Source organism: Catharus ustulatus, chromosome 9, assembly GCF_009819885.2.
Source record: "Catharus ustulatus isolate bCatUst1 chromosome 9, bCatUst1.pri.v2, whole genome shotgun sequence".
NCBI lineage: Eukaryota > Metazoa > Chordata > Aves > Passeriformes > Turdidae > Catharus > Catharus ustulatus.
In genome coordinates, this window is record NC_046229.1 from 22,986,160 (window position 1) to 23,002,274 (window position 16,115).

Consider the following 16,115-nt stretch of genomic DNA (forward strand, 5'->3'; position numbering starts at 1 on the left):
GAACTAAAAATCATACACACTCCTTCCTCTCTTATCTTCTACAGACAGCTAGTAGCAGAAGACAGGGAAAGAAAACAAAAGCAATCTCATAATCTGTTGATACTGATTTTATCTATCCAGACATAGAAAACAGGTATATCTTATAATTTGTCGTATCTAATAATCTGTATTTGATATTTAAACCTTTTGTAAATATAGAAATTTACAACTCATAGCAAAAAGATCCACCACAGTTCTGTAACAACACAGTAACACAGTTTGTCAGGCTTGAGGGCTACACTGAAATTATTTTTTAATTTACAAATGTATAACTGTATGGAATTACTAAAAAAATTATAGGCTAACTTTGTTTCACCTTTTAGGTACCTAATTTTCCTTGACAGAAATTAAACCTGAAGAAGAGCTTTCCCTATTGACTGAACTTATATATTCTTCCCATGTTTGCTTGGCCATCTCTAATCAGCAGAAGGGGCATTCAGAATTTAAAATTAATTCACATTCAAGACCTGACCATACCTTGGAAACTCTGAAACTTAAATAAACAAAGGTTTTGTCTAGAAAGGAGAGAAAATAAAGCTCCTTAAATTTTCATAGGGAGTTCACCATTTGAACTACTAAATGCCTTGGTAACATAGAGAACATAATTTTAAAAGGCCCAGGCTGAAAATTATGGTGGAAGACAGAAAAGCTGAACAATGGATAATTCCAGTTCCCCTTCATCTCAAGTTTTAAAAAAACAATAGAAGCAGCAGTTAGGAATTTAAAAACATCAAAGAAAGAAAATAAAACAATTCAGATACTGATAATTCAGCTATGACTGTAATATGAGTAAATAAAAAAAAATATAGGTATATATATACATAGATATACAGGCATAGTTTAATTTTTCCAAAAAATGGAAAATCATGTAGTAGAGCTTTAGTTAATACAAAGGTAGAATTTAATTCCCCCTGCTCAGCTTTTTAAAATCTAAGAATACCTATTATCATTAATAAGTAAAACCAAGTACAATCTTAAATGAGAAATTATATACTTATTTCAACAAGACCCAAACCTGGTACAGGAATTTAGCTACAGTTATTTCACAGCTTTGCTGAGTGCAGAGGTAAGGCCAATACCATCAGTGATTCTGTGATTTTAAAGGAGGAATACATGGACTGATGCAATATGTAGACAGATAATCAGTGTAAAACACCTGGGCACCTGGGAACAAACACTAAGTGATACTTTAGAGGAGCCACACGATAATTTAACTGCAACTCCTGTTAGAAATGCTGGTCAACTTGATTTGATGTAATGGACTCATCCAGTGCATCTGCATTAGTTTTCCTTGTAAAGCCAGCACTCAGTATAATTCTCAATACAGAGATGCAGGGTTTAGTTGGGATGTTTCATGTGTTTCTAAACCTCAGACATTTGCATGCATGCAATAACCATTACCTTCAGGAAGAGTAAGTAGAAACTTGGGAAATACTGTGAGACATATGACTAAAAGAAAAGCTGAGATATCAGAGCAGTAAATTAACCATCAGTTGAACAGTGTCTCAAAGAAAACCTGGAGTTCAATAATCCTCATGCTAATACAACCCCCAAGCATGGAATACCTTACTTGGCAATGTAATTTACGCATCTGAATCCCTAGTGGGGCAAAAAACATAACATGAACCTGGCATAATAGTATCAAAAACTCAGTGTACAGAAAAGATGGCCTTAAATATACATTTTTCCATTATATGGCAACTGTTACATGATTTTGCTATTTTGCAAATGCTTTTGTACCTGGGCCTGGTACCACAATACCATTTTTGGGTAAAGGTGTTATTCTCCTTAGTCCATTTAGGGATCAGTTACAGACTATATAAATCTTTCAACAATTGATTTAAATATGTTGACAGTGAAGATAAATTCTAAACTAAAAATTTTATCCTTTTACTTCTAATATAAATTGCAAACTATAAGTGAAAATAAATATTACTGAATTTTTACGAATACAAATAATTTTATGGAATTGCTCTGATAATAGTTTTCACTTTGATATATATATTTGTTTATCATACTAAGACTCTCATCACTTTTGATTTTCACAATTGTTCTCATCTTTCCAAGTGACCTAAAAACCACATAAAACTTCCTACTATTATTTTCATGAAAAAGAAAAACCTCTAGAGGACAGAGGAACACAGGTTACTTTCCCTGCTTCTGTTTACTTTGTTTTATCAGAATTTGAGAAATGAACTTGCCAAGGACATCTTATTCTCCTGATTTCTATGCTACTATCACTACTGATACTGAACACAGTTAATTTTTTTTTTCCATGGCAGGGTATATGCACCAGGGTCACACTATTATTGTATGAACCACCATTTTCTTTTGCTGAGTCACATTAGCCTTCATTAGCACTCCTTATATTTAAAAAATCCCTACAAATGCAAAGATAGTCACTACATTCACATTTTTTGAAGCTGAGCATGTAATCCAGACTGGTAACCTGCCACTCTCTCAGAGTGGCACTGAAAAGGAGGCAGCAGCTTAGGTGAGAACAGGCCAGGCTGGGAAGGAGGATTACAGCCTTGCAGCAGCTTGCAAATCTGGTCTGCATCCACATGCAGGGATAATACCAAAAGGTGTCCAGACTGATTACCAATTCTACAATAATAGTTATATCAGAAGAGGGCAAAGGATCTTTCTGTAGCAAGGAATTTTACATACTCTGGAACTGTCTGCTATGTATTTTGATGGGCATATAATGTTATTTAATTACCTGAGCTCTGCAAACAAAAGAAAAAAATCCTGTTAAGCAAGGGAATCAAACATAATCTGGTTTTATTGTATAGATAATAAAACCTGTAATCAACCAGCATTTTGGATCATAGCCAGCGCAATTCTTTCCATGATACCACGTACAGATCTCTCTTCTGAGATTCATGCAATACACAAAGAAAAAACTATTAAAAACCATGAAAAAAGTTCTGGTCTTCTTCATATCAGATCTGTCTGGGGTTTTAATACACTTGAAAGTATTAATTGTTCTTAAATTCCTTACCACTAATGTAATAGATATTTCTCTGCTATCAAAGATTTGTCAGAAAGGACAACTGGCTATAGAAAGTACAACTCTGTTAGTTTTATTTTTAAATGTGTATTTTCATGGAAGTCATAAAACTAATAACAAAATGAATGCTACAAGTTTGCTTTTTTTAACAAGCAGTTAAAATCTCAATGTCTGCAATGTCTGTTTACAGATAAATGCTTATTCTTATTTATAATATTTTAACTCCTCCACCTACCTTTTGACCTCCTGCAGATTCTGCACTGTGATGCTCTTTTAGTTTTTGTTCCTGTTCCATGATGTCTTTCAAATGTTCATTTACCTAGAGACAAAATAGTTCATTCAGTTGTCTGTTCTATGAAACAAGTCATAGAAATTAGAAGTTTTCCAAAAGGTCTGTTAATCACAAACACAGAACTAAAGAGATAAACCAAACATTTCAGACTATAGCCCTGAAGCAAAACGAGCAAATGTCAGTCTCGGATGCAGTCTAAGGTCACTGCTTGTTAGTTTTACATTGCACAAAGTAACCTGGCCTTTATTATGCTCAGTCACATTTGATTAACAGGATATCCTTGTCACTTGATTTGATTATGCAGTGAAGGTAGATCACTTCAAGCAAGATGTATTCAAACAAACAGAATACCTTTGGGTTTAAATCATCACAAAGTGCACAATGAGATGACAACTTATAAAGAGCCAAAAGAGACCCTTGGCATTGTGGCATCTCAATATTACAGTGACACCTAAAATGTCATATGTAGTATATATTACAGTATTAATTTAGACTTCCTATTTGATTCACACATGTTTAACTTAGTTCTGCAAATTCTTCTGTTTATATTCCATAAACAGCAGATAAGGGAACAGACTGTATCAGAACAATCCTGATATACCTACATACACAAACACACATCCTAGCCTCTCATCTCTAATCAAATCATACAGACAACAAAGAACCCCCCAGCTTGCTTTTCCAGCACTCATACCTTGTTTATCCAGTACATGACAGCATCCTCAATGTCATAGGGTACCTCTGTAGCCTGGAAGAAGGTTGAATACTGCTGGGTGCAAGCGATGACTTTCTCAACGCTGACCATCTCCACAGTGTAAGCCATCATGAGGGTGTCGATCATGGCCAGGTGAGCACTCTACAATGAGAAGCACCAACAGCTGATTAGTTTGCAAATCATCAGATTTTTCTCATGTACTGCTTCTGAACATAGCCACATACATGGAAAGGCCAAAACTGTAAATAATATAAGTTTTCTATCTGGTTGTCAGTTTTAAATGAAAAACAAGTGAAAACAAACATAACAGACTTGAGAACACAGATTAAATTGCAAATTAAAATAACTTCTATAAAAAAAATAATACCACATTTAAAGAACTGAAAGTGAACAGAATAAGCAAGTTTAATGATTCAAACATTACATCACTTAACAAAATGAAAGAGATCTTATAAATTTGTCACGATAACAAAACCAAACCCCCGTCTGATCAATTTGTACCGAAGATGCCTGATGAATTTGCACAGTTATTTGTACTGAAAATAAAAGCTGAAACAGACTGCCAAACAACCTTCATTGTCCTGAAAATGTTGCATTAATATGTGAAAGTTCATCTATATTTAAAGTCCTAATCCAGGAAGAAGACATGATTATACTAATCTTTAGTAAAAACCCAATGGAATGATAGAAAAACATATATTTTTCTTCCAGTAAACTAGTTACGTTATGCAAATGTAACGTAAGTGCCACAGATAGATACTCACACCTTCTGTTAAAAGAGGAGGTACATTTCTTCTGGTGTCATATATTGAAAGATGGTAACTATTTCACTGTCTGTAATAGTTCAAAATAAACAATTTCCCCCACACAACCCAACACAATAACAAAATAAAAGATGACAACCAGGATTTACATTAGATTCTTATGACTGAATAACAAAATGATGGTGGTTTTTAGAGGCAGTGCCTACAGCTAAAAACATTTACTTCTGCTTTGTGATAAGAAAAACACAAATAGCTTTCTAAGTATTAAACAAGATTTCCCATGGATCAGAACAATTTCCAAAGACAGTATTTTTAAAACACTGCCTTTAAACACAGCTCACAAGGCAAACAAAGATCCCCAACACTTGTTAACACCATCACTTCAATACTGCAAAAAAATACTCATATAAACATCTCACAAGGTAGCTGTTAGAGCCATGGTAACAGCATTGAACAACATGAGTCACACAGCAATATGCTATCTAATCATCACAGTTAAGGCAGTTCATGCACATCACTTATTCCAGAATTGCCAGCAGCATAAAGAACAGATCCAGGCTATGTGCTGCTCTTATCAATGAAAGTGATCATGCTGACCTCAGAAGTAGGCAGCAGCACCTACTGTTTTTTAAATGCAGTTAAGTTGCTTTGTGTCACAAAAAAAGGCAAACTACACTTGACAGACATTCACAAAACTGAATCTGACAGCCAGCCTTCTTGGGACTACCTTGTTGTCCTTGGAGCCTGGGTATGGGCTGAAAGCCCTGTCTGCCACAGAGTCCATCTCTGCTCCCAGCAGCAGCAGCACAGCTGGGCAAGGCTCAGCAGCTCCTCACTGCTGCCACCACTGATGGACTCAGTCTGAATAAACTCCTTCCACCACTGATATTATGCCTTAGGAGCTTATTTACAGACCTTAATGGGCAAAAACTGATACAAGCTCCTGGGTGAATGAAGGGAAGTGCTGGGCAGCTCAAAGTATTGAAGAAGGGAAAGTGTATTGCCAGTGTGTAGCCTCAGTGTGCAGAGCAGCAATGCTCTAGGGATGCATGAGCTGCTCCTCTGCGGGCCCAGCACTGCAGGGCAGAGGGCAGTTCAAATCAAGCATCATATGAACTGTGAGTATGGTCCCCCAAATCCTTGTGAGGGATCACAGAGCCTGGGACAGCCATGCAGATCCAGGCAGTTCTGGTAGGAGTTCCCAGTGCAGTTTACAGGAAGCTAGTCTAGCACATGTAACACACACAGCAAAGAAGGGAAGATTTGGATCATCCCTGACATCCAGGGGCACTACTCTAATAATCCTTCCTTGCAACATCTTGCCTAGTCTGGACAGTACCTGGGTTAAAACCTTGTGCTATTTTCAGACTGTTTTCAGAACCTCCCCACAAAAATTTTAAAAAGAGACATTACAACAGCAAGAAAATGCTGGTTTTGCTTTTTAAGAGGAGGTAGGTACACGAAAATGTGTTTTCCAGCCAGACATAAGAGTGGCCTCATACAGAATGGTACTGCTATGAACGTGCTAGGAGTCATCCAGGCTGATCCAGAGCTGTTCACACTGCCTGCTGAGCAAGGGGACTCTTTCCACCTTTCACTCCCTGTCTGTGGGGAGGACACTCTCTTCCATGTGAGGCCTGACAACCAAGGAAGCTCCCAGAGGTGTGAAAGCAGCATCTTCTTGCCCAGTTGCTGATCCATGAGTAGTGCCCTGGCTGCTACACCTGAGCTCTGAGATCAGCCTGCAAGAAAAACTACCACTGAACTAATTCCCCAGAGACAATTTAGTAGCCTTCACCTCCCATGCTGGATCATCAGTTTCCCTGGAAAACACCTACAAGAGGATTGCCAGTGGAGAGAGAAAAGCCACTGGAGTGTTGCTAGAACTGCCAATGTGCTCAGTACATTATAGATACATAAGAAAAAGTAAATTATTTACAATTTGTTAACTGAGTCTCATTTTCAATGCTTCTAGCAAATCATTAATGAAGTGCAAATTTCTTAAACAAACAGAGGGAAGAATGACCTTAGATAATAATTTCTACTATCAAAACTAAGTGTAATAAACTTTTACCGACACTGGCTAGATTCATGTCACAACCTTTATTTTATACAAACAATCAAACACAAGCATCTTCAGCATCAAAAGTGACTCCAAGTAATTTTCTTTATTATCCAGGCAGGACACTCAGAAGACTTTTAAAACCCAGTAAATAATAAAAAGAAGAATGAGTATTATCCTGAGAAACAAACAATGAATTGCCACTTTTTTTAGACAGCAAAACTCAAACTTGACTTTATAAATAGTGTATTTAATGAAATTATTTACATTATTTAAAACTAGTAACATATATGGATTTATTCCCCCAGAAAATTGCAAGCAACCAAATAAACATATGGGATAACATATATAAAATAGCTACTTGTTTAGCTTAGTTTGTTTGCCGGTTTTTTTTTTTTAAAGGAGTTACATAAAGAATGAGAAAACTGTTTAATTGTACATACAGTCCTACTGGTTTTCTTCCACTTATTCTGGAAAGAGCAGACAAGCTGCATTCTTTCACATCTTTTCATTCACTGTGCTCAGTAAAAAAGAGTAAACTAAAAACTGAACTACAAAAATAGTGTCCTACTCTTCCAAATACAGGCTTTGTCAGCATAACTGCTGAAGTTCTCTAAAAAATCCCAAGTTTCAAGAAATTCTGTTGATAGTACTAAACTACTGAACAGTGTATTTTAGGTACAACTAAAAAACTCAAGAGGGAGAGTCCACTTTTACTAGTCAGATCTGCAGGTACGAGTGAATCACGCAAGGAAGCAACATTTCATATCTGAGGGAGAAACAGAAACCACTTTGAGTTGGGCAGAAACCAGGATCAGCCATTCAGCAACCTCTTCTTTCTCTGGATGAGCCTGGATACAATGCCTAAAGGAAGTGCCCAGGAACTGCTGACGACTGGGATGAAGACAGTACATTCAATTTTGGTATTTCCTCTGAGGTGGCACCATTCAGATACACAGCCTAAAAAACCCAAGCAGGATTTCATGCTGTCACATACCTCCCACATCCAGAATTGCAGCAAGGCATAAAAATAGATGTATAATTCCAAAAAAGAAAAATAATTTTGGAGAAATAATTTTTAAACCCCCCAGATGGTAACATAAAATTATGCAAAACCATTAGAGAAATATCTTTTTAAAAAGTCAAGATCAACACAGCAGCAGTGAACAGCACAGGAAATAATACACTTTTCCCATAAGTGTTATGCAGAGATTTGGTTTAAGCCAATTCAAAAAACCTTTTTTCCTTTGATTGCTCCACTACAATGGTGCAAAGTAATACAGTCTAAAATAGAACACAGTAATATATTAAAAAATACAAAATGCTGGATTCTTAGAGGTATTTTATTTTCTAAGACACAAATGTGGTTTTGTTTTTCCCAGCTACAGTCTGCACAGAACACAAGAGTTTTAACTTAGTAATCTTAACAATCTCATGTAATTACTGGTTCGTTTCTGCCCTGTAATGTAGGTTCCACAGCTTTTCATTCTACTGCTGAATAGTTCAATAAGAAGCTTACTGAACTGAAGAAGAAAAAATATTCTGAGCATGGCTGCTAATGCTTTCCTGGCTGCCTAATATCTGATTACAGAGCTTTCTTCACCTCCACTGAAGAACTGAAAACAACTTCATTTATAAGTGTACTAAGCAAAAGGTGAATATGATACTGTACACACAGATACTTATGGATAAATACCACAAATTACAGACAGCTCCTATATTGTTACCTACTACTAAGAACGTTTCTTATATTCCATTAAATGATACTCAGGTCAGGACTTCTCTTCTGAACTCCCTCTTAAGGAAAAACATAGAAAAATCCATTTCACAATACAGCACTTGAAGAAAGGGGAAGAGAGAAAACAGAGGATACAATTGTCACCCTCATGCTAAACAGAAACAAGTAATTAGTTCACGCTTTCTTTCCTGGAGATTTTTCTTGTAATAAAAGTCCCCTAAATCCACTATGCTTTGGATAAGAGATTTGATCTTTGACAGAGACTGGTTTTTCTAAACAGAAATATGTATTGCACAACAAATACATATATGTCTATCTAAATTCACTAAGGATTTTGCCTCAACTGGATCAGGTACTTGAGAAAAGAACATAAGAGCCCAGCTCTCTTAATTTAATCTCAAACATTTAATTGGGAGAATTTTTGTATCTCCCTTGCATCGGTAGTTAGCATGTAACCAAGTGCTTCTGCCTTCTGAAGACAGAGGTTTGGATTCAGGTACTTTTGACTCCAGTGAAAAAACAGTAATTCCAAGGGCTTGATGAAAATTACTCTGATTATCAAGAACATAGATGGAATAGTCACTGTAGGACAAATACTTTAGGAAAAAAAGTAAAACAAGAGTTTCTCATATCCATGGTAAAAGAGAGTAATAGCAGGCGAGTATGGGCTCAAACATACAGGATAGGTGTGCCAAGAGCACTGTGAGGATCTCCTTCCACACCACTCTAACTCACATCTGTGCACCCAGCTTCCTTGCAGGGTCTGTGAACAACAGTTTGAGGAGGCTGGCTAGCTTAAGCCTCCAGGCCCCTTTCTCAGAGACCCTCCCCCAGATAATCCAAATCTCAAATCAATCTGCTAGCATAAGGAGATATCATCTAAACACCAAGCCTCAATTGAAAATTGCAGAATCCCAGTGCAGGGAAAGTATAGGCCAATGTTTGAATACTGCAGGAGGTGAGCAAGGAATTAATGAGCAGAGGCAATGAGGTGATAACTCTATCATAAATTTCAAAGCTATTTCTTCCTTTGACCATCATTTTTACAGCAAAATGAAGACAATTTTGATACTACAAAGGAAACAAGTTCTAAAATATTTCAGTCAACAAAATGGAGCAGTCTGAAGTAGTCAGTTCTGCTCTGATGATTTTTGGATGCAATTCTTTTCTAGCCTCACAGAGTACTTATCCTTAACACCATCCTAAAATAAGCCTAGCTGTCTAGTTAGTCTTGTCCTGCAAGGGAATGATCATGCTGAATTACCTCCTTGTTGCATTGCCATGAAGAACAAGGGTTTGACTCTGACAGGATGCTTACTCAGCAAGAACAGGCATTATTGAGTCATGCTAAGGACTTGAGACAGGTTCTGCAACACAGGGAATGGTTTTTGTTTTCAGTATTTTTATAGCCTTTTCTTTTTGGTTAACTTTTAAAATTTACTAATCTATTATATCAATATATATATTAAGAAACCATTGTTGGGCTGACTATACATATCTGTCATGGGAAACACAAATCAGTTCTATAAAAAGGATTTCTCAGGTACAGATATTGGTTACGTTAAGCATTATGATTGCACTTGTAAGTTTGACCTAAGGTTTCCTCATTATGCTCATTAGGGAGCTTCATAATTTGATCTACTAACTCAGTCCTAACTAAATACCTAACAGAGATTCCCAGATTTTCTGGATGACATAACCAAGTGAGACTTTGACCTACTCCAGGACATAGTGAAACAAAATACCTGCACAACACACACTGGAATCAAGAACCATCAAATGTTGCTTATCACATTATTTGAATTTTGACTTTTTTTATAGTTTCACATGACCTACTTTGAATTTTTAAAATATACTTACCAATAGCAACTCGCCTGTTCTTATTTACTGCGAGAATCAAGTGCCTAATGGTGAAAACCACAAAGGCACTTCAGGGTTTTTATGCTAAGTAATCCAAGTTTCAAAGATAAATGCTGGTAGCAAGATAGTTTAAACTGAAGTAAGAAAGTAACACAGGATAACTGGTAAGACAGTGATACACATTTCAACAAGTAAAAAGAAAGAGTCTCAAAATTCCCAAGGGACTTTGTTTTTGCAGATAATTCAGAATTTTCCTAGAACAACCTGTCAAATACTGTCCGGATAAAACAACTCAAAACTCTCTTATAAAAATTACTTATGTGCATTGTTTCCTTGCTCTTATGCTGGTTCAAACCAAGAACAAGCAGTAATTGCATTAAATATCATCTGAATTTCTTATTTTCACAGCAAGCTCCACTACTCTTTGAAGAACACAGGAGCAGGAAAAAGAAAAAACAAGGCTTTGCCTTATCCATATATCAAAAAAAAGCAGTTCCCTCTTCCTGACTCACTCATACCTGCATAGGAATGACATCAAAACCACCGGTTTAACCTCTCTGGCAGCTCAGCTAACACCTGCAGAGGCAGTTATCACCAGGAATTATCAAAGCATATTCATCTCACAACATCTGCTGGAGGAACCAGCCTTAGGAGTGCTGCAGAACTACTGCTTTTTCATGGACAAGCAGGAGCAGTGCCTAGACAAGCTGGATTTTTACAGAATTTGGGGTAAAGAGTTCAGGGTTGGGTGATGTGATAGAAGTACGTAAGAAGGGAAGTATGGCAAAGAGAAAAAGAGGCAGAGATCCCAAAATAAAATATATATGTAGGGCTGAAGTGTCAATCCATGGAGATGAGACTGGAAAAGGAAGCAGGGATGTCTTCTCCAGTGCATGAAGCCTGGCACTGAGCCTCAGCATACTGCAAACCACTACTGACAAAGCCTCCCTGAGCCACAGTTCAGTCTGGGATCAGAGCACACTACTTCTGAAACTTTACAACACACACTTCTAGTTCATCTGTCTGACACTTAAATATTGGCAGCCAGTTCTTATCACATGCTTTCTGACTTATCTGTATTTCAGTTTTGGGTTTGTTTTTTTTTTTTTTCTTTAATCAAACTAGTTAGTTACTCTTTATCTCACAATCCTTAGAAGGTTTAAAGACTTGAATGTAAAGGCATGCAGCCAACTTGATATTAAAATATCAATTGATATTACAAATAATAACTTACTAAAACATTACCTAAAGTAATACAGAGCATGATATTTCACATAACATTTCTCCTCAACATTTAACAATTCTGCAGCCTTGGTTTCTGATGAACTGAATTGCAATAATGATCTTTTCTGCATATAGTACTAATGATGCTTTAATTGCAGTGATGAATAGTACAATATACTGCTTTGTTCAATTAATCTGTTTCAAAAACTGAACTCTCAATATCATTATGCTTGTAAAAAATGTAAACAAAACCCACTGCTTTTCTACAAGAGAGGAGATGAACTTATCTGTGGTTCTTCCCTCATTCCTTAAACCAGAAGAGGATCAAAGTAGGGCCAAATTATCAGTGGAAATCTGCAACTGAATTCCACACAGTTCAGGGACTGGCCTTCCAGGATACGTTTTTAACTCCTACATTCTACTCAGTTTCCTCAGGAAATGTGCCTCCCAGCTGGAAGTTGTGTGAGACACTTGTCACAATATAAAACTGGAAATACAGACTTAAATTATTGAGGAAGGCATTTTAAGAACAACTTTTAGTTATAAACAAGATTTTGGGGGGTTTTGTTGCAAAAACCATCTTTTTTTTTTCAGAGTTGCCATCCTTCTTGGTCCAAATTTGTATTTTTATAATGTATGGAGGAAATGTGTATCATTCAGCACCTTAGATACAGCAAAAAGATGTGGCATTGAAGCTAATATCTCTGACATGTAAATATCTAAGATCTAGGGACACATTCATTCTGTTACAAGTCAAATATCACCATATTTTTTAAAAACTGCTCCTGAAGAACCTGTGAAAATTTTCTGTGGTTTATGTTACATTGCTGATGAACAAACCCCTATTTTTAGGAAAGAAACATGAGAATCTTTGTGGGCTTAGCTTTCTTCATTGATCTAGCAAAATATTGGCTTAAGAAATCAAAACATGTATGTTCATTTCAACATGCTATCTTCAAAAAGAGGAAAACTAGTTCCAGTTTTTACATGAGAGCATAATATGAAACCTTCCTGCATTCACATATCAACCAGTTCCTGATAATTTCCTTGCTGATTCTTTATTAACCATACAAGGACAGAGAAATAAGGTCATCACACTCATTTCTATAATGGCAATTACATTAAGAATTGGAGTTATTTGACCTTTTCTTCAAAGGTTTTTAGGAATACCACATTTATGGACCATAACACAGCGCAGTAAACATGAGAGGGAAATGGACCTCGACAAAAAATTTCTGCTAAAATAACAGCCAAGGTCAAAAGAAATTTCCTAGTATCCTACTTCAAATGAACACTATCAGTAGCGTTAAATAATGAAAACAGACACACAAAATTATACTGATCACAAGAAATCTATTTCTCTAAGGTAGTAAAACCTTGCAAGTGACAAGCTGCTGACTAATAGCATTACTAAATCAGACAGCTGACCAACATTTTTTCATCTACTTATTAAAGGATTAGGACAGGCCAGCCACAATAGTGGCTTCTAAACAAGGATATGGCCCACACGATGTTATAGCAGAAGAGGGAAAGGTACTTTACAGTTGTTTCAATAAACATATTCAAAAGTGTTTCCACTTGTTTGGTTAATCTGGACTAGACACCAAATTTGAGGGCACATCTTTAACCTCTGAAGTAGAGTATGAGTTCGTCAAAGAAAGGCTCTTACATGTGCACACACAGGCACAAAACAATTTGTTTATGCAAACTTTAAGATCTGTTTTTTCATTGGTCAAAGCAACTGTACTAAGGAATACACTTTATTCTTAAGAAAGAGCAATCTGTATACCCTCAGAGATTGTGTTTTACCAGTAATCTTTTTTAATAGATTACTTGGACCCGGGGATGTCCACTTCATCTACTGCAGCAGATTTTTGCAGGACATCTGGCAGTAGTTTCCATCACCATAAGCTTCTGCTAAGCACAGGGTCATACCCAGGCTCCATCTGCATCAGGAACTGCTGCAGACCAGCAGGAGCAGATTGGTACCCAGAAAGGGGCTCTGCTGAGGACAGGATACCTACAAGAAGGACTGCAGTTGCCAACTACTCCTCCACTTTAAAAAAAATCTGGAATTCAAGAAGCATACTAATAAGGCTGAGGATTGTCTTTCTATCAGTGTTTCATAAAAATGGGAAGGTTGATGACAGAGTAACTAAAGCTTTTCTTGCAAGTTACTTTGGTAAAGACATGAAAAGTAGTTATTGATATGACACCATCTTCAGCAGGTACAATTTATTCAAGAAAACTTTCTTTTGAAAACTGAAATGGGAAATTAGCTTGCAGCCTATGCACAGAAAAGATTTAAATGTTTTACCCAAAGAATTAAGATTGAAAAGGAGACTACTGTGGGCTAGAGGCTACTCCTTAGTTAGATGGTGAGCAAGGTAAAACAGTACCCATTCTCATGATTCACAAATATCTGTTTGTGAAATGGCACTTTTCAGGGCATAGAAATGAATCGGAAAGTCTCCTTCTTCCACTTCTCTTTGGTAATAATATAACTGCCAGTTCATAAGTCCTTTTAAAGATTAAAATAATAAACCACACGATGGTGTTCTCATTCCTCATGCATTTTTGGTTTATAATGTTATTATTCCAGGAGGTGTTGCGTAATTAGTAGCTCTTGAAACCGTGAAGTCAGCTGCAGTAGTAACCTATTCACATTGTAGTAAACAATCATTTTCTTAGGCAAAATATCCCTCCCCCTATTCTCCCCCACTAAGGCAAGCTGAGTAAAAGAGCATGGTGATAAATGAAACAAAACAGAGAAACCAGCTGAAGAGAAAATCACAAGGTGGAAATGGTAAAACTGCTAAACTCCTATCCTTTTATTTTCCAAATAATTACTTAAGATGGCAATAACCAGACTAAGTATTTTCTTTGCTTACAAGAACACCAATAAATTCCAACAGTATTATTTGAAACCTTCTGCTACAAGCCCAAGACATGTCATTGCATGCTGAACAAAAACCACACAAGCCCTACACATGATGAAATCTTTCCTTTGGCAAAAGAAGTGACCCCCATACATGAACCTCACTTGGTAAATTGGAAAGAAGAGGGAAGATGATGGTGGGAAGGAGCTGGAAAGTATTTTATAGCTCCTGAAACAATGGATTCAGAGAGCAGCAGTTGTAACCATGAAGTCTCATCAGCAGTACTCATACTGCCATGCAATGATCAGTGCAGGTCCTGTGCAAGATTCAGGCAGTTCCATTGATTCTCAGCATTGTTTCATCGGCCAAAAGCATAAAACCGCAGAACAAAAATCTCTGCTGGGCTGTTGAACATTTGGAGGAACTGAAAACAGAGGATTTTTTTATGAGGTGGGAAACAAGCTGGTATAAAAGCATTGAGGAATGACATCAAGCCAGGCCAAAATCCCTGGAGAGGTACTGCTGCAAGGACTTAATTGATGTTTTTTTTCTGATTGGACTGAGTAAAGCAAAGAAAAGTAGAAATTGTTGTTTTCCATTTTTTTTCTTAATTTCTGAATGCCTTATTTTGCTCTGTGTTTCATGTCAGTGGTTTGTTTGGGTTTTTTCCAAACCTCCTTCTCATTAAAATTAGAAATTGCCTGACATCTGTTCTTTCTTTTCAAGCATCCAAACGCTGAAATCCTATAATCCGTAAATGGGAAAGGACGATTACTAAGAAACTTGGCTGAACTACATGTGAGACACATTATGGGATGTTTCAGCAATTAATTTAAAATTACTGGCTTCAAGTGTGTTATTTCAGAATTGCAGGCAGTATCTGTAACTTATGTTACCTAAAATACCCAAAAGAAAAATTTTATCAAACATAAAAAGTTGTCTGTCTGCACAGGCAATTCATTCTCTAGTATTTGAAAAAGGAAAAAAATCAGTAGTCTGAGAACAAGATGGAATGGGCACTATTAGAAAAGCTGGTACACAGTTTTCACTGAAGAAGAAATATCACAGTACATGTATTGGTCACAGCTAACAGGCAGGGCATATTTCAGCATCTACCTCATTATCCAGACATTTGACATGCCCAAATCATTATGCCCAAATTTTGCCAATGAAAATTCTTACAGTACACATTATAGATATGAAAGAATGTGCAGAAGTTTATATTAAACACAAAAACTTGTCAATATTTTAAAACATACTTTAAAACATAGTTTAGATAATTTAGGGTTTGCTTAGAAATGTTTAATTATTCATACTGAGACACAGAACAGTTGCTATTTTAAGAGATATTACTTATGAATTATGATGTTTATTTCAAGTTCTGTGCTGGATACATATGGACACACATCAAGCAAGGCAAGAGGTACAATAAAGGCCCAAGAATTAACCCAGGCTAGAAGAATGCCAAGTCAACAGAAGAATGTACACATGGCTTCTCCCTGAACAGAGGGCTCTGTGGTATTTTAGTT

General features: G+C 36.5%; 1 protein-coding gene across 4 annotated transcripts in view; it reads right to left on the reverse strand.

Moving 5' to 3' along the window:
- CAMSAP2 (calmodulin regulated spectrin associated protein family member 2) overlaps positions 1-16,115 on the reverse strand; it is an 83,126-nt gene that overhangs the window by 38,219 nt on the left and 28,792 nt on the right. For all 4 annotated transcript variants that reach the window (XM_033067262.2, XM_033067260.2, XM_033067263.2 and 1 more), the window contains exons 3-4: positions 4,039-4,200; positions 3,288-3,371 (exon numbers count right to left, since the gene is read on the reverse strand). In XM_033067262.2, coding sequence (XP_032923153.1) covers positions 3,288-3,371; positions 4,039-4,200 — 246 coding nt within the window. The remainder of the gene's footprint in view (positions 1-3,287; positions 3,372-4,038; positions 4,201-16,115) is intronic.